The 17641-nt window shown below is 41.9% G+C and overlaps 2 protein-coding genes across 2 annotated transcripts; one reads left to right on the forward strand and one right to left on the reverse strand.

The window, feature by feature from the left end:
* Positions 1-6018: 6018 nt before the first annotated feature.
* On the reverse strand, positions 6019-7033 carry LOC118378793 (39S ribosomal protein L36, mitochondrial-like). The gene is made up of 2 exons (XM_035765776.2): positions 6886-7033; positions 6019-6486 (listed from the first exon to the last, which is right to left on the reverse strand). The coding sequence occupies exon 2, from the start codon at positions 6466-6468 to the stop codon at positions 6091-6093; it is 378 nt and encodes a 125-aa protein (XP_035621669.1). The 5' UTR covers positions 6469-6486; positions 6886-7033; the 3' UTR covers positions 6019-6090.
* Positions 7034-7288: 255 nt separating this feature from the next.
* On the forward strand, positions 7289-10729 carry ndufs6 (NADH:ubiquinone oxidoreductase subunit S6). Its single transcript, XM_035765775.2, has 4 exons — positions 7289-7432; positions 9637-9690; positions 9911-10033; positions 10596-10729. Exons 1-4 carry the CDS (start codon positions 7289-7291, stop codon positions 10662-10664), a joined length of 390 nt encoding a protein of 129 aa, XP_035621668.1. The 3' UTR covers positions 10665-10729.
* The last annotated feature ends 6912 nt before the right edge of the window (positions 10730-17641 follow it).

Raw genomic sequence — 17641 nt, forward strand, 5'->3', positions numbered from 1 at the left:
CTGGAGGATCTTATCTACCAACATAGACAGGGCTCTAACTCCTCCAGCTCCACAATGAAATAGGGTGCAGGCCAGGCAGCAGGCTGTTAGCCAGCCTGCCAGCTTAGCGGAGTCTGCCACTAGCACAGTCAGTGTAGTCAGCTCAGCTATCCCCATTGAGACCGTGTCTGTGCCTCAACCTGGGTTGGGCAAAACTAAACATGGCGGTGTTCGCCTTAGCAATCTCACTAGGATAAAGACCTCCTCCATTCCTGTCATTATTGAAAGAGATCATGATACCTCACATCTCAAAATAGGGCTACTTAATGTTAGATCCCTTACTTCAAAGGCAATTATAGTCAATTAACTAATCACTGATCATAATCTTAATGTGATTGGCCTGACTGAATTTACTGTGTTAAATGAGGCCTCACCTCCTGGTTACACTAGTGACCATATCCCCCGTGCATCCCGCAAAGGCGGAGGTGTTGCTAACATTTCCGATAGCAAATTTCAATTTACAAAAAAAATGAGTTCCCTGAATTCCTGGAATAAATGTTGTGAATCTTAGTGTTTTTCCTCATAATCCTGGACTCTCGGACCACCATTTTATTACTTTTGCAATTGCAACAAATAATCTGCTCAGACCCCAACCAAGGAGCATCAAAAGTCATGCTATAAATTCACAGACAACACAGATTCCTTGATGCCCTTCCAGACTCCCTCTGCCTACCCAAGGACGTCAGAGGGCAAAAATCAGTTAACCACCTAACTGAGGAACTCAATTTAACCTTGCGCAATACCCTAGATGCAGTTGCACCCCTAAAAACATTTCTCATAAGAAATTAGCTCCCTGGTATACAGAAAATACCCGAGCTCTGAAGCTTCCAGAAAATTGGAACAGAAATGGCGCCACACCAAACTGGAAGTCTTCCGACTAGCTTGGAAAGACAGTACCGTGCAGTATCGAAGAGCCCTTACTGCTGCTCAATCATCCTATTTTCCAACTTAATTGACGAAAATAAGAACAATCCGAAATTTATTTTTGATACTGTCGCAAAGCTAACTAAAAAGCAGCATTCCCCAAGTGAGGATGGCTTTCACTTCAGCAGTAATAAATTCATGAACTTCTTTGAGGAAAAGATCACGATTATTAGAAAGCAAATTACGGACTCCTCCTTAAATCTGCTTATTCCTTCAAAGCTCAGTTATCCTGAGTCTGCTCAACTCCGCCAGGACCTAGGATCAAGAGAGACTCAAGTGTTTTAGTACTATATCTCTTGACACAATGATGAAAATAATCATGGCCTCTAAACCTTTTAGCTGCATACTGGACCCTATTCCAACTAAACTACTGAAAGAGCTGCTTCCTGTGCTTGGCCCTCCTATGTTGAACATAATAAACGGTTCTCTATCCACCGGATGTGTACCAAACTCACTAAAAGTGGCAGTAATAAAGTACCTCTTGAAAAAGCCAAACCTTGACCCAGAAAATATAAAAAACTATCGGGCTATATCGAATCTTCCATTCCTCTTAACATTTTTAGAAAAGGCTATTGCGCAGCAACTCACTGCCTTTCTGAAGACAAACAATGTATATGAAATGCTTCAGTCTGGTTTTAAACCCCATCATAGCACTGAGACTGCACTTGTGAAGGTGGTAAATTACCTTTAAATGGCATCAGACTGAGGCTCTGCATCTGTCCTCGTGCTCCTAGACCTTAGTGCTGCTTTTGATACCATTGATCACCACATTCTTTTGGAGAGATTGGAAACCAAAATTGGTCTACACGGACAAGTTGAAGATATCCCTCTAGTGGTGTGGGGGCTGTGCTTTGGCAAAGTGGGTGGGGTTATATCCTTCCTGTTTGGCCCTGTCCGGGGGTATCATCGGATGGGGCCACATTGTCTCCTGACACCTCCTGTCTCAGCCTCCAGTATTTATGATGCAGTAGTTTATGTGTCGGGGGGCTAGGGTCAGTTTGTTATATCTGGAGTACTTCTCCTGTCTTATCCGGTGTCCTGTGTGAATTTAAGTATGCTCTCTCTAATTCTCTCTTTCTCTCTTTCTTTCTCTCTCTCGGAGGACCTGAGCCCTGCCTCAGGACTACTTGGCATGATGACTCCTTGCTGTCCCCAGTCCACCTGACCATGCTGCTGCTCCAGTTTCAACTGTTCTGCCTGCGGCTATGGAATCCTGACCTGTTCACCGGACGTGCTACCTGTCCCAGACCTATTATTTGACCATGCTGGTCATTTATGAACATTTGAACATCTTGGCCATGTTCTGTTATAATCTCCACTTGGCACAGCCAGAAGAGGACTGGCCACCCCTCATAGCCTGGTTCCTCTCTAGGTTTCTTCCTAGGTTTTGGCCTTTCTAGGGAGTTTTTCCTAGCCACTGTGCTTCTAAATCTGCATTGCTTGCTGTTTGGGGTTTTAGGCTGGGTTTCTGTATAGCACTTTGTTACATCGGCTGATATAAAAGGGCTTTATACTGTAAATACATTTGATTGATTGACTGTTATGCTAAAACCGGAAAGGGCCTTCCCCGAACTGTAACCACAAAGTTGGAAGCCATTGTATGCTGTCGCATTAATATTTTTCTTCACTGGAACTAAGGGGCCTAGACTGAACCATGAAAAACAGCCCCAGACCATTATTCCTGCTCCACCAAATGTTACAGTTGGCACTATGCATTCGGGAAGGTAGCATTCTCCTGGCATCTGCCAAACCCAGATTTGTCCATCAAACTGCCAGGAGGTTAAGCGTGATTCATTACTCCAGAGAACGTGTTTCCACTGCTCCAGAGTCCAATGGTGGTGAGCTTCACACCACTCCAGCTGAAGCTTGTCATTGTGCATGGTGATCTTAGGCTTCTGTGCGGCTGCTTGGCCATGAAAATTGTGCTGACATTGCTTCCAGAGGCAGTTTGTAACTCGGTAGGGAGTGTTGCAACCGAGGACAGACAATGTTACGCGCTTCTGCACTCTGCCGATCCTGTTCTGCGAGCTTGTGTGGCCTATGACTTCAAGGCTGAGTCATTGTTGCTCTTAGACATTTCCACTTCACAATACCAGCACTTACAGTTGACCGGGGCAGCTCTAGCAGGATAGAAATTTGATGAAATTACTTGTTGGAAATGTGGCATCCTATGGCAGTTCCATGTTGAAAGTCACTGAACTCTTCAATAAGGCCACTCTACTGTTAATGTTTGTCTATGGAGATTGCATGGCTGTGTGCTCAATATTACACCTGTCAGCAACGGGTGTGGCCGAATCCCAACGGGTGTAGTCAAATCCCATAATTTGATGGACTTAATTTGATGGAGTGTCCACATACCTTTGAATATATAGTGTATATACATATACACTACCATTCAAAGGTTTGGGGTCACTTAGAAATGTCCTTGTTTTTTACAGAAAAGCACATTTTTTATCCATTATGATGTTATTTCATCAAATTGATCAGAAATACAGTGTAGACATTGTTAATGTTGTAATTGACTATTGTAGCTGGAAATGGCAGATTTTTAATGGAATATCTACATAGACGTACAGAGACCCATTATCAGCAACCATCGCTCCTGTGTTCCAATGGCACATTGTATCAGCTAATCCAAGTTTATAATTTTAAAAGGCTAATTGATCATTAGCAAACCCTTTGCGATTATGTTAGCACAGCTGAAAACTGTTGTTCTGATTTAAGAAGCAATAAAACTAGCCTTCTTTAGACTACTTGAGTATCTGGAGCATCTGCATTTGTGGGTTTGATTACATGCTCAAAATGGCCAGAAACAAAGAACTTTCTTCTGAAACTCGTCATTCTATTCTTGTTCTGAGAATTGAAGGCTATTCCACGCGAGAAATTGCCAAGAATCTGAAGATCGCATACAGGGCTGTGTACTACTGCCTTCACAGAACAGGGCAAACTGTCTCTAACCAGAATTGAAAGAGGAGTAGGAGGCCCCGGTGCACAACTGAGCAAGAGGACAAGTACATTAGAGTGTCTAGTTTGAGAAACATACACCTCACAAGTCCTTAATTGGCAGCTTCATTAAATAAAACCCACAAAACACCAGTCTCAACGTCAACAGTGAAGAGGCGACTCTGGGATGCTGGCCTTCTAGGCAGAGTTGCAAAGAAAGAGCCATATCTCAGACTGGCCAATAAAAAGAAAAGATTAAGATGGGCGAAAGACCACAAACACTGGACAGAGGAAGATTTGAAAAAAAGTGTTATGGACAGACGAATCTAAGTTTGAGGTGTTCGGATCACAAAGAAGAACATTTGTGAGATGCAGAAAAAATGAAAAGATGCTGGAGGAGTGCTTGACGCCATCTGTCAAGCATGGTGGAGACAATGTGATGGTTTGGGAGTGCTTTGGTGGTGGTAAAGTGGAAGATTTGTACAGGGTTAAAGGGATCTTGAAGAAGGAAGGCTAACACTCCATTTTGCAACATCATGCCATACCCTGTGGACGGCGCTTAATTGGAGCCAATTTCCTCCTACAACAGGACAATGACCCAAAGCACAGCTCCAAACTATTCAATAACTATTTAGGGAAGAAGCAGTCAGCTGATATTCTGTCTATAATGGAGTGGCCAGCACAGTCACTGGATCTCAACCCTAAGAAGTGCCCATCAAGCCAATCCAATTTGTGGGACATGCTTCAGGAAGCATGGGGTGAAATCTCTTCAGATTACCTCAACAAATTGGCAATGCTGTAATTGCTGCAAATGGAGGATTCTTTGACGAAGGCAAAGTTTGAAGGACACAATTATTATTTGAATTAAAATAATTATTTATAACCTTGTCAGCGTCTTGACTATATTTCCTATTCATTTTGCAACTCATTTGCAGTGAGTAGTTATATAATTAAATTGAATCCAGAAATAGAAATGATTGGAGTGGAGGAAAGCAATATGCCTATTTGATATTCCAAATGACCTCCATGGCAACCAAAAACTTGATAGCAATAAATGTTTTCCCAATTATTAAGATCTATAGAACCTTTAGATCCTTATTGAAAGGGCATACACTTGAAGAGTGCAGAGGATATTGTGCACGTGTGTGTCCTTGCTGCGTATTTTATGAGGATATTTATGGCGTTAATGTTCGTGTTTTGTAAGCTACAGTATAATTATGAGGTTTTGGCACCACCATGTGGCATTGGACATGACTTCTACAGTTCATAAGGTGGAAAAAGACTATACTAGTCTCAACATAGCTTTCACTTATCACCTTCTTTCTGATAAGTAACCATGAATGGTATCCCAGGAGCATACCACCCTGCATCCCACTGCTGGCTTGCTTCTGAAGCTAAGCAGGGTTGGTCCTGCTTGGGAGACCTGGTCTCCTAGATGGGAGACCAGATGCTGCTGGAAGTGGTGTTGGAGAGCTAGTAGGAGGAACTCTTTCCTCAGGTCTAAAAAAATATCCCAATACCTCATTGGGAAGTTAGATGGGTGTCCTGACTCTCTGTGGTCACTAAAGATCCCATGGCACTTATTGTAAGAGTAGGGGTGTTAACCCTTGTGTCCTGGTTAAATTTCCAAGCTGTTCCTCATACCATAAATCACCTAATCATCCCCAGTTTACAATTGTCTCATTCATCTCCTGTAACTATTCCCCAGGTTGTTGATGTAATTGAGAATGTGTTCTCAGTCAACTTACCTGATTAAATGAAGAATGGCAGACAAAGATAGGAAGCTATGGATGATTGAAACATGACCAAATATTCCTGTCATATCACACCAGCGAGGTTTAGGAGACCAAATGTGTCTTCATTGGATCAGCATCAAAGTTATTTAAAACCACTAAATGATGAATAGGTGCATTAGCTGTCATAGTAGCAACCTTTTCTCCATTGAGGCAACAGTGCATTTATGCCGCCATACTTAGCCAGCTACTACTACATGTATCAGAATAGCTTCTTCTCCACTGTGTAGTTTTAAAAAGTAGAAGGGACTTGTTGAGAAAGAGAGAAGACAGGGAGGTGGTGGTGATAGGTGAGAGACAGCGGGATTGGAAAAGGTCAATCAGTCAAAAACTTTAATGTGGCAATTCAAGTAACAAACAATTTAGAGGACCATACACCCCCTGCTCCTCTTCACCCCTGTCGCTGCTTGTGTCTGGGGTGAGCCTTACAGAACACAAATAGACGACCCCGCCGTACCACAAAGAAGCAATCTTTACAGCGCCGTTTCAGAGCGCTCTTGGTTTTCATCCCTGAAGCGGGCTGGAGGCAGGCCAGGTGCTGACACTGGCCTAGGAGGGAGCCACCATCCTGGGGAGAAGATCGAGGAGAAGAGGCCAGGGGCTGGATGGGTCTACCCGGGGTCAGGAGCCCTCTGGCTGGGTAGGATGTAAGGGAGGAGAGGCAGCGGGAGATGGTGGTGGCAGTGCTAGGGTAGATCCGGCTGAGGGTTATCTGGGTTAGATGGCAGGTTAGGGAGCTGACGATGCGGTATAACAGGAGTGGTGCCATGGTGTCACCAACACCTGTCTGGAGAGAGAGAGAACATATATTTTGGTTCACTTGCTTGGAGTTGTTTTCACCTGCTTGGAGTTGTGATACCTCCTTCCCATTCCACCATTATCACTGAACATGACAGGTGAACGCAAATAGATGAAAAGCTATCCTGCCCTTTAAGCTACGAGTGGTGTTGGAGAGGAGGCAAAAATAATGCAGATAAAAATATAATGTTCAGTGTTTATTACGCTTTACTTATCCTGGAGAATATACATTTTTGTATGCTCTAGCAGCAGATTCCAGCTAGCTTTACAGCGCATGATTCATGCTCGATTCTCAAGCGATCGTCTTTCCAACTGCCCGATTAGGCAAATGCAAAGTACCATTACTTGATCAGAATAACTTTCTGAATGTAACTGAATATGCACCAACCTTTCATCTGCAATACCGGGTTATATAGGGGAATAAACTCCTGGAATGCACCGTTTAATCAAAACAACACTGCCGAAGGACTTCTCCAGCAGAGCTATCGCTTCTTCCTGGCTGTGACGTAAGTGACTTTGAGAACGGTCACACGAACGTTAGCAGTTTCTGTGTTGATTCTTCACACACTTTCTCGCTTTCATTTCAACAGTAACGCGTTGCTGAATTGATCAACTACCACATCTTTACAATAATCCAATCCTTAATATGATAATGATGTTACTGTTGGTTGCAAACGATTCGTGAATAATATAATGGAATTCCCGGCACTTGGACCAGGCGGACGTATTTGGAGGGCGGAGAATCTCCCTATTCTTTGCAAAGCCTCCTGGGTACAGAGTCCATTTTAAACATGGCGGCCGCGCTGCGTCGGATTCTGTCCTTCAGTAGAAATGCTAAAGTGTTTGGATCACCTTTGAAGACATCGGCGCTTTCTGTACAGCGCTACAGTCTAGAAGTGTCGACCACTGGAGAGCAAGTTACCCACACTGGACAGGTATATTAAGGCTCTAACGTTAGGCTTGTGTGTGTTTGCTTCCCCGAAAATATGTCATTTTCGGAAATAACGGCACACACTTGCACCGCGACCAAACCTTTGGCATAGTGTTAGATGTTGGTGATATCAATTAGGATTTGCACCCTTGGTCCAACTTTGAGTTCGCTGCTCACCCACTATAGTAGTGGGGTTTTCACAGTCGGTAGGCATTGCCACTTCGGTCAAGACAAAGCTAGTCAGAGCAAAGGCAGATGACACTAGCTAACTAGCTGGAGTGTCATTGTACATAGCTACCTGTGCTATTTTATTGATGGTTGTGATGAAACTAAACTGGGATCATGTAATGTATGTACATGTGATCAGTTATCTCGTATCTACAGTGCCGTTTCAAAGTATTCATACCCCTTGGATTTCTTCACATTTAAATGGGACAAAGTGAGATTAAAATGTTTTCTTTTTTTGTCAACAAGCTACTCAAAATACTGTCATGTCAAAGTGGAAGAAAAAAATCGAACAAAAAAATAATAAATAAATGAATGAATGAAGCAATAAGGCAGGGGGGTGTGGTATAGCCATGGTATAGGTATATTGGCCCTAATGGCTGTTCTTATGCGCGACTCATCGCGGTGTGCCAGGATACAGCCCTTAGCCGTGGTATTGGCCATATACCACAACCCCCTGAGGTGCCTTATTGCTATTATAAACTGGTTATCAACGTAATTAGAGCAGTACAAATAATTGTTTTTGTCATACATGTGGTATACAGTCTGATATAGCATGGCTGTCAACCAATCAGCATTCAGGGCTCGAACCACCCAGTTTATAATACAAATTAGAGCACTAAAATATAGTTGTTTCTTAAGTTTTCAGCCAATTTGCTTAGGCAAGCCTACATTAGTTCAAGAGTACAATGTGGCTTAACAAATCACATAATGGACTCACTGTGTGAAGAAATAATAATAATAGGGGTTGACATGATTTTTCTAATCTTTTTTCTAACCCTTCCTCTGTCCCCCATACATGCATCTGTCAGGTCCCTCAGTCAAGAATTGAATTTCATTCACAGATTCAACTACAAAGACCAGGGAGCTTTTTTTGAACGCGTCATAAAGAAGGGCAGTGATTGGTAGATGGGTAACAATAACAAATCAGACATTAAATATCTATTTAAGCATGGTCAAGTTAATAATTATCCTGTGGATGATGTATTAAACCACCCAGACACATCAAAGATAGTCGTCCTTCTGAACTGAGCTTCAGGACAGGAGTGAAACTGCTCAGAGATGTTACCATGAGGCCATTGGTGATTTTAAAACAGCTATAGAGTTCAGTGGCTGTGAAGAAAAATTGAGGATGGATCAACAACATTGTAGTGACTCTACAATAATGACTTAAAAGACCAGAGTGAAAAGTAGAATGAAAATATTCCAAAACATGAATCTTGTATGCAACAAGGCAATCAAGTAATGCTGTGACAAAAGTTCCAAGGAATACACTTTTTTAGCCTAAATGCAAAGCCTTTATGCTTGACATTGGCAAATATTGGGGTGTTTTTTAGGATAGAAATACATGGGATGGAGCTAAACACAGGCAAAATCTTAGAGGAAAACCTGGTTCTGCTTTCAGCAGGACAATAACCGACAACACAAGGCCAAATCTACACGAGTTGCTTACCAAGAAGACAGTACATGTTCCTGAGTGGCCAAGTTCCAGTTTTGACTTAAATCTGCCTGAAAATCTATGTCAAAGAAATTGCTGTCTAGCCATGATCCCCAATGCCTTAACAGAGCTTTCAAGACTTTTGAAAAATGTATGGGCTAATATTGCACAATCTAGGTATGTAAAGCTCTTAGACACTTTCCCTAAGAAGACGCCCAGCTGTAATTGCTGCCGAATGTGTTTATAACATGTATTGACTCTGGGAGCTGGATACATTTGCAAAGACTATATTTTAGTTATATAATTTATATAAATATTTTTAAAATATTAACATTTTTCTTCCACTTTGACAGAGTATTTTGTGTATATTATTGGGGAAAAAAATGACAATTAAATCCATTTGAATCCTACTTTGTAACACAATAAAATGTGAAGAAATCCAAAGGGTATGAATACTTTTGCAAGGCACTGTAGATCATAATCCCAGCTATATCTGGTTGTACTAGAGATGTTCCTAATCAGTGTCTGTCTGCATGGTGTTTCAGGTGTATGATGAAAATGATCCCAGGCGGGCCAGGTTCGTGGGACGACAGAAAGAGGTAAAACTACATCCAGTCTGGAAGGGCATCAATGGCAACCCTGGGACTTCAGTGTAGAAGTTGAATCGTATGGCTAAGGGGCTGTTGATTCATACAACAACCTGTTGAGATACGGCCTAAAGCCGGGCATTGATAGATTTACAATGCATATCTTGAGCAGTCCACTGAGAGTGAATGTTTACTACAATACAGAGTGGACTACAATGCTGTGTGTTTCCAGGTGAACAAGAACTTTGCCATCAAGCTGGTGGCTGAGGAGCCGGTCAGTGGCGTTGAGGCCAGAGTGGTGTCATGTGATGGGGGTGGAGGAGCACTAGGCCACCCCAAAGTCTATATCAACCTGGTAATCATTTCTTTAGTATACTCTAGTAAGTCTACATGACTGTGAAGTGTACACTGGCTAGTGGTTATACATTTCTCTGAAGTGTACACTAGCTATTCTACATGTCCCCGAGGTGCACACTAGCTAGAGTAGTGTCGTGATGAGGGTGGAGGAGCCCTGGGCCACCCAAGAGTCTACATCAACCTGGTAATGCTCATAAGCTCTGACCACATTACAAGCACAAGAGTGGGTGTAGCGATATTGTTTAAAAAATGTCCATCTTAAATAGAATTCACATGACTCATGCAAGAACGGCATTGCACCAAGCAAGCCATTGTTTTTCAATGGAGGTGTGCTTTGGAGTGGGTGCCACTTCTGGGTTCAAGTAAATTGAACTTTAACCTCACCCTGTGCCTGACCTCATGGCACGCTTGGTGGCTTGCACGAATCAAGTGAATAGGCCTTTACATCAGGTAGAGTTCCTGTTTTTCAGCTTCACGCTACACAGTTAATTGGTCTATTTGATGTGATGTTCCACTGTGCTAATGTCTGTTTGCTGTCTTCTGTCTGTGTGTTTCTCCAGGATAAAGAAACTAAAGTGGGCACATGTGGCTACTGTGGACTGCAGTTCAAACAGACCCATCATCATTGAGACTTGTTCTCAGTCAATCTTGCTCTGTTTAGTGTTATTCTGGTTAATAAATTATATCTGCTATTCTCCTGTCTCTGTATGAGTTCCTATGAGTGGGGGGCGTATATGCATATGGAAGCTTTGACAGTTGGTAAATGCCTAGTCTTAGCACACAGACCCAAATCAAGGTTCCCAGGAGAGACTAGTAAATGTCACAATGGTAATTGCAATGAGTTGTATTTCTGGACCCTGCAGAAAAACATCTGGGACTTTTACACTTTTACAGTTCCCCATCCCACTGCCAGAGGGCAGCATTGGCTGACTTGTCAAAAGTGTTCATGCAATAAATAATTCAGTGAAACAAGGTGAAAGACAGACAGGGTGTTGTGGTTACTGGAGAAGCTGTGATGTGGTTAGTTTTGACAAGGGACTAAAGAGTTATTTTGTGTGTGGCAACAACACAAGGGCTTAAAGAGTTATTCTGTGTGTGTGGCTTCAACACAAGGGCTTATTAAAGAGTTATTCTGTGTGGCAACAACACAAGGGCTTATTAAAGAGTAATTCTGTGTGTGTGGCAACAACACATGGGCTTATTAAAGAGTTATTCTGTGTGGCAACAACACAAGGGCTTATTAAAGAGTTATTCTGTGTGGCAACAACACATGGGCTTATTAAATAGTTATTCTGTGTGGCAACAACACAAGGGCTTATTAAAGAGTTATTCTGTGTGGCAACAACACAAGGGCTTATTAAAGAGTTATTCTGTGTGGCAACAACACAAGGGCTTATTAAAGAGTTATTCTGTGTGGCAACAACACATGGGCTTATTAAAGAGTTCTGTGTGTGTAGCAACAACACAATGGCTTATTAAATAGTTATTCTGTTCAAGTTGCACTTCCCGTGCTGGTATCTTAATTTTTCATTAGACATATCCACCAACGTAGCAAAACAAACTGCAGCTGGACCAGAACATAGCAGCACATCTAGCTCTTCATTGTAATCAGAGGGCTAATATTAGTACTATACATACCAGTCTCTCTTGGCTGAGTTGAGGAAATACTGACCGCTTGTTTTTCTGTGTTGGAAATTCCAAATAGTTTGCGTAGTCAACTTGCATACAAACCTACCCCACCAGACATACCACCAGGGGTCTTTTCATAGTCCCCAGGTCCAGAACAAATTCAAGTAAACACAGTTTTATACAGGACCATGAGTGCATGGAACTCCCATCTTATATACCACAAGTGAACAGCAAACTTGGTTTCAAAAAACAAATAAAGCAATGCCTCTCCCCCATGTGGCCTACTTGTGTGTCTGTACTGACATGTATGTGTAATTGACAGATACACACTACTTTTAAATGTAACTTGTAAAGTATTGTGTCTGTAATGTATTTTTCATTATGTGTCAGACCCCAGTAAGACGAGGTGTCTCCATTGGCTAATGGGGATCCTAATAAATCAAATGAAAACCATATCAGCAGATAATCACTTTTATTACAGCATTGTTCATACATGCACAACAAGGCATGATACTCGATAGTCACATTGGATGGTGTAAATCAAATCTAAAATATGTTTTAATTTTAGTAAACTATCAATGCGGTTAATTAATCTAAAAAATATTGCAATGGTAATCTTTGAACGCCTAAGCAATAGTTAAAATGGGGGTAGACCCCATATGAAGGCCCTCTTCACAGGGACCAGGGATATCCTTAAAGGACTCCTCCTGCATTCATCCAGCCCTCCACTCCCCCTTACTCCCAGGGGCGGACTGGGGCTAAAATTCAGCCCTGGCAATTCAGCCACAGCAGCCCACATCACTCCTAGACGTATTGTTACAGCCTGAATTCAACATTGATTAAATATATTTTCTCTCTCTCACTCATCTACACAAAATGACAAAGTGAAACCATGTTTTTTGAATTGTTAGCCCTTTATTGAAAATACAGAAATATCTCATTTACGTAAGTATTCACAACTCCTCCGGAGTGGCGCAACGATCTAAGGCACTGCATCTCAGTGCTAGAGGCGTCACTACAGACCCTAGTTTGATTCCAGGCTGTATCACAACCGGCCATGATTGGGAGTGCCATAGGGCGGCGCACAGTTGGCCCAGCGTGGTAGGGGTTAGGGTTTGGCCGGGGTAGGCCAAACTAGACTGCCTAGTTAAATAAATATAAATAACACTAACTTTAGATTAGGCACTGCAGAAATAGTTGACTAATGATTAGTAAATGGTTTATTAATGTGGGAGTAATAATTCATAAATGGTGAATACACAATTTATAAATGGTTTATTACAAACCCTTAAAATAAAGTGTTACCAATATATAAAGCCAACATATTAAGGAACTGGCAGTACATCTGTGTCTCTCTGGTTGAAAGCCTAACTAGTTATATTGAAAATAGAAGTGCCTGACTGTCGTATCTCTTCCCGCTATCCTAATTACTATTACGTATACACTGAGTGTACAAATCATTTGGAACACCTTCCTAATATTGAGTGTCACCCCTTTAGCCCTCTAAACAACGTCAATTTGTTGGGACATGGACTCTACAAGGTGTTGAATGCATTCCACAGGGATGTTGGTCCATAATGACTACAATGCTTCCCACAGCTGTGTCAAGTTGGCTGGATATCCTTTGGGTGGGGGACCATTCTTGATACACACGGGAAACTGTTGAGCGTGAAAAACCCAGCAGCATTGCAGTTCTTGACACACTCAAACCGGTGCGCCTGGCACCTAATACCCGTTCAAAGGCACTTAAATATTTTGTCTTGCCCATTCACCTTCTGAATGGCAAACATACACAATCCATGTCTCAATTGTCTCAAAGCTTAAAAATCCTTCTTTAACCTGTCTCCTCTTCTTCATCTATACTGATAGAAGTGGATTTAACAAGTGACATCAATAAGGGATCATAGCTTTCAAATGGATTCAACAGGTCAGTCTATGTAATGGAAAGAGCAGGTGTTCCTAATGTTTTGTACACTCAAAACATCAATAAACTGACAGCAAGTCTCTCTCTCTCTCTCTCTCTCTCTCTCTCTCTCTCTCTCTCTCTCTCTCTCTCTCTCTCTCTCTCTCTCTCTCTCTCTCTCTCTCTCTCTCTCTCTCTCTCTCTCTCTCTCTCTCTCTCTCTCTCTCTCTCTCTCTCTCTCTCTCTCTCTCTCTCTCTCTCTCTCTCTCTCTCTCGTGCTCTCTCTCCCTCCCTAAGTCCACTACACTTGACTGCTGCAGCTGAGATGTCTGTCCTGCTAAGCCAAGCATCACCCAGTGATTTTAAGTATCCATAATAAACTATCTACAATGCGTTCAAGAACTATTCAGACCCCTTGACTTTTCTACATTTTGTTACGTTACAGCCTGATTCTAAAATTGATTCAATATTTTTCTCCCTCATCAATGTACACACAATACCCCATTTAAAAAAATATATACTTCTTTTTTTAACCTTTATTTAACTAGGCAAGTCAGTTAAGAACAAATTCTTATGTTCAATGACGGCCTAGGAACAGAGGGTTAACTGCCTGTTCAGGGGCAGAATGACAGATTTGTACCTTGTCAGCTCAGGGATTTGAACTTGCAACCCTCCGGTTGCTAGTCCAACACTCTAACCACTAGGCTACCCCATAATGACAAAGGCAAAAACAGTTTTTAATAAATGTTTGCAAAAACAAAAGTAACTTATTTACATAAGTATTCAGACCCTTTGCTATGAGATTCGAAATTGAGCTCAGGTGCATCCTGTTTCCATTGATCATCCTTGAGATGTTTCTACAACTTTTGTCCACCTGTGGTAAATTGCATTAATTGGACATGATTTGGAAAGGCACACACCTGTCAATATCAGGTCCGACAGTTGACAGTGCGTATCAGAGCAAAAACCAATGCACTGTATAAGGTAGTTGTGAATGAACAAACACATATATCAAACCAATAAGACAATCACAGAACAGATGCATTAAAGATGGCCATTGGCTTATTTAATGCCTACATATTTCAAATTGTAGGTATTCCCCCTGCTCACTTTAGATAAGTGTTTATTAGGCTACATATAATTCAATTTCAGAAAACAGAGAGAGACTGCCAGTTCCTTGATGGTTTGGCTGTAGCCAATGGCTACATGAAGGAATCGTCAGTCTCTCTCTCTCCCTCTGTTTCCTTTCATTGAATTCAATATGCAACCTTCTGTGTTTGTCAAAGAACGATGCCGGGAATAGTTTATGTGGATGCGGATTTCCAGCATTGTGCTTCGTTTGACAGTGCCTGTATGCGTATCTTTCTGCCAAGAAGTGACGGGCCTTTCAGCGAATGAAATAAGTGGGAGATAGGCCTTCAGTGCTGTGGCTATGTAATGTAGTCTTAACAACAGAGTCACTTGTTACTACAGCTCATAAACTCACTTGTTACTACAGCTCATAAACTCACTTGTTACTACAGCTCATAAACTCACTTGTTACTACAGCTCATAAACTCACTTGTTACTACAGCTCATAAACTCACTTGTTACTACAGCTCATAAACTCACTTGCTGGGCTGAAGTGACTGAGAATCAGAAGCTGATAAATATTGATTAAACAAAATACACAGACAGTTCCCAAATGGACCTTTATTGTAATACATGATGACTTGTGTTTAGTAAAAAGCACTGTATAAATGTCTAGTAGATGGCTATTGCCTTACCTATGTGTTATAAAAGCCAATCTAATGGCTTGTTAGGCTATAATGAAAGTACCCTAGCGTCTAAATGTTCTCCCGAATCCCCCTTACCTAATTAGCCTACTATTGTAGGTATGAAATATATTTCATACAATTTAGAGCCAAAATATTAGTCCTAGCTGGCAGTAGTACACTACATGATCTGTGTCAGTGTGCGTGTGTGTCTTTCTCTGTTTTCTTCCTACCTCGACTACACCACAGCATCTGATCTGTCTTTTCTCACAGACACACCACTCGGACTAGCAGAACCAGAACTTTTAGCAAATAACTTGGTTAATTTCACACATTTAGCAGTGTCGGCCTCAAGCCCTTTTTGGTCTCTAACTTTTTTGGCGTTACCCTACCGTTTAGGGCATCATAGCCCCACAGCTCACTTTTCTTATCATCTATAAGCATACATGTTCTATGTGTTGTCTTAGGAATTCAACAATCTCTGTGTTGGTCTTGCCAACCCCCACTGTCACACCTCTGAGGAGCAAAGGTTACATCCTGTAGATCTGATATATGATTGGAGGTTAACTTTGCAGTAATACTACTGGTCAACACCTCAGGTTTTCAATCCAAACAACTCAGATGCTTATAAAAGGTTCATTTTTCTTTCTCTTGTTTGTTCCTGACCTGCTGTGATGAGGTACTCTTTCCTTCTCTTTCCACCCCATGGGCTTTTGGGGGCATGTCCTTTCAGGCTATGGTTTCTCTCTCACTCTCTCTCTCTCTCTCTCTCTCTCTCTCTCTCTCTCTCTCTCTCTCTCTCTCTCTCTCTCTCTCTCTCTCTCTGACCATGCTCTGAAAAATGACTTGTAACGCTTGTTAATGCCTTGTAATTTAAGATTGAGGCCTTGTATGTGAATTCATTCGTTTTACAATGTAATTAAATACACTTGTATTTAGAATCCATTCTCAGACATTTCTTCATTACCTATTAGTGTAACTCAACCATAGTCTCTTGCATATTGCTAATCATCTTTATGGATTCAGATACAATTGTTAATAGGCTAATGGCTTAGCCTTATTAGTAGTTGCATATGAGGTATTTACGATATCACTACATCCGTTTTCTGTTTTGACTGAGTGACTGACAGAGTCAGAGCGAGTCTTACTCGCCTTGATGATCCGCATTTGACTTTGAATGCGAATTTGCGCCACCTCAGCTCAGCCAGCCTATCTTGGTAGGGGAGCCGACCGTTGCCCACTGGTCAGCCAAATGCTCAGTATAGATGATGATGGCAACAGAGAAATAGCACAAACGTATTTTTTTTTTTTGCTGAGTTTCGATTTTTTTGTCAGTTTCGACCAGCCCAGAGTAATAAATGATGGTGTGGCCTTTCTGGCATTTGCCAGAATTGACAGACAGCCAATCCGCCCATGCTCACTCCCACATTTCCGAGCCTGTAAGTCAGCTGCCCTCTACCACCTCTTGAAGATGTCAGGGGAGCTCCAGTCTGATAGAGAACAGCCGTGTGGAACAATACATGTTTGAAGAAGATCATATATATATTTCAGCAGTCTTATTCTCCATAGACCGGTGCATGCCAAATTGGCCCAGGCAGGGTGTAGTAGGGCTGGGCTACAGATACAGACAGACAGTGCTAGAGCTATTCTGTCCCGGTCTGGCGATGCAGGCAGCCATTGGAACTGCGTTTTCCACACCATGGCACTCAGGTTGGGAGGAGAGCATCCAAGCTGATATAATTGGTCTTGGTGACACAGGAAGAGAGGGTTTGATGCTATGGTAAGAGGGTAAGACTCATTCATAGTCAGACCAGGGATGGGTGATTGAAAGAGAGAAGAGGAGGCCATTGTTAGAAAGGATGTTCGGTCAGGGTTAGGGAGTTGAGAGGTTGAAAGGCGTGGAGGTTTTAGTGAGACACACACTGGTTGGTTAAGAGGTGTGTGTGTATAGGTTGCAGGTGCTTGGCTGGTTGGGGCATTGCTCTGAGCGAAATCTTCAGATGAAACTGAGCATATGAATTGTGTTGAATAAAACAGCACCTTTTTCAATTATTCATCCCTCTAAAATACTCTGACCAGCTAATAGATATAGAGATGCAATACTGAGAGGAATCTGTAGGTAGAATTTAAGACTGTTAACAAATTCTTTAGTCAAACTTATTTTTAGTCTGATGTGCAATTAAGCTTATTTTCACTCTCTAGGATGAGTGCAAGCTGTCAAATCACTTTTTTTAATAGAAAGAGAAAACGCATAGAAATGTTATTGACAGGAAATGTTGTTATTGAAGGAGTATGATTTACACAGCAATCCTTCCATCCG

This window comes from Oncorhynchus keta, chromosome 20 (assembly GCF_023373465.1).
Source record: "Oncorhynchus keta strain PuntledgeMale-10-30-2019 chromosome 20, Oket_V2, whole genome shotgun sequence".
Lineage (NCBI taxonomy): Eukaryota > Metazoa > Chordata > Actinopteri > Salmoniformes > Salmonidae > Oncorhynchus > Oncorhynchus keta.

What these genes read in the sequence shown, in the direction of transcription:
- ndufs6 (XM_035765775.2), top strand. Translation starts at nt 7,289, where the DNA reads ATGGCGGCCGCGCTGCGTCGGATTCTGTCCTTCAGTAGAAATGCTAAA. An exon ending in AAGTTACCCACACTGGACAG is followed by an intron (nt 7,433 to 9,636) that starts GTATATTAAGGC and finishes ATGGTGTTTCAG; the next exon opens with GTGTATGATGAAAATGATCC. An exon ending in CCAAAGTCTATATCAACCTG is followed by an intron (nt 10,034 to 10,595) that starts GTAATCATTTCT and finishes GTGTTTCTCCAG; the next exon opens with GATAAAGAAACTAAAGTGGG.
- LOC118378793 (XM_035765776.2), bottom strand. Translation starts at nt 6,468, where the DNA reads ATGGCACCACTCCTGTTATACCGCATCGTCAGCTCCCTAACCTGCCAT.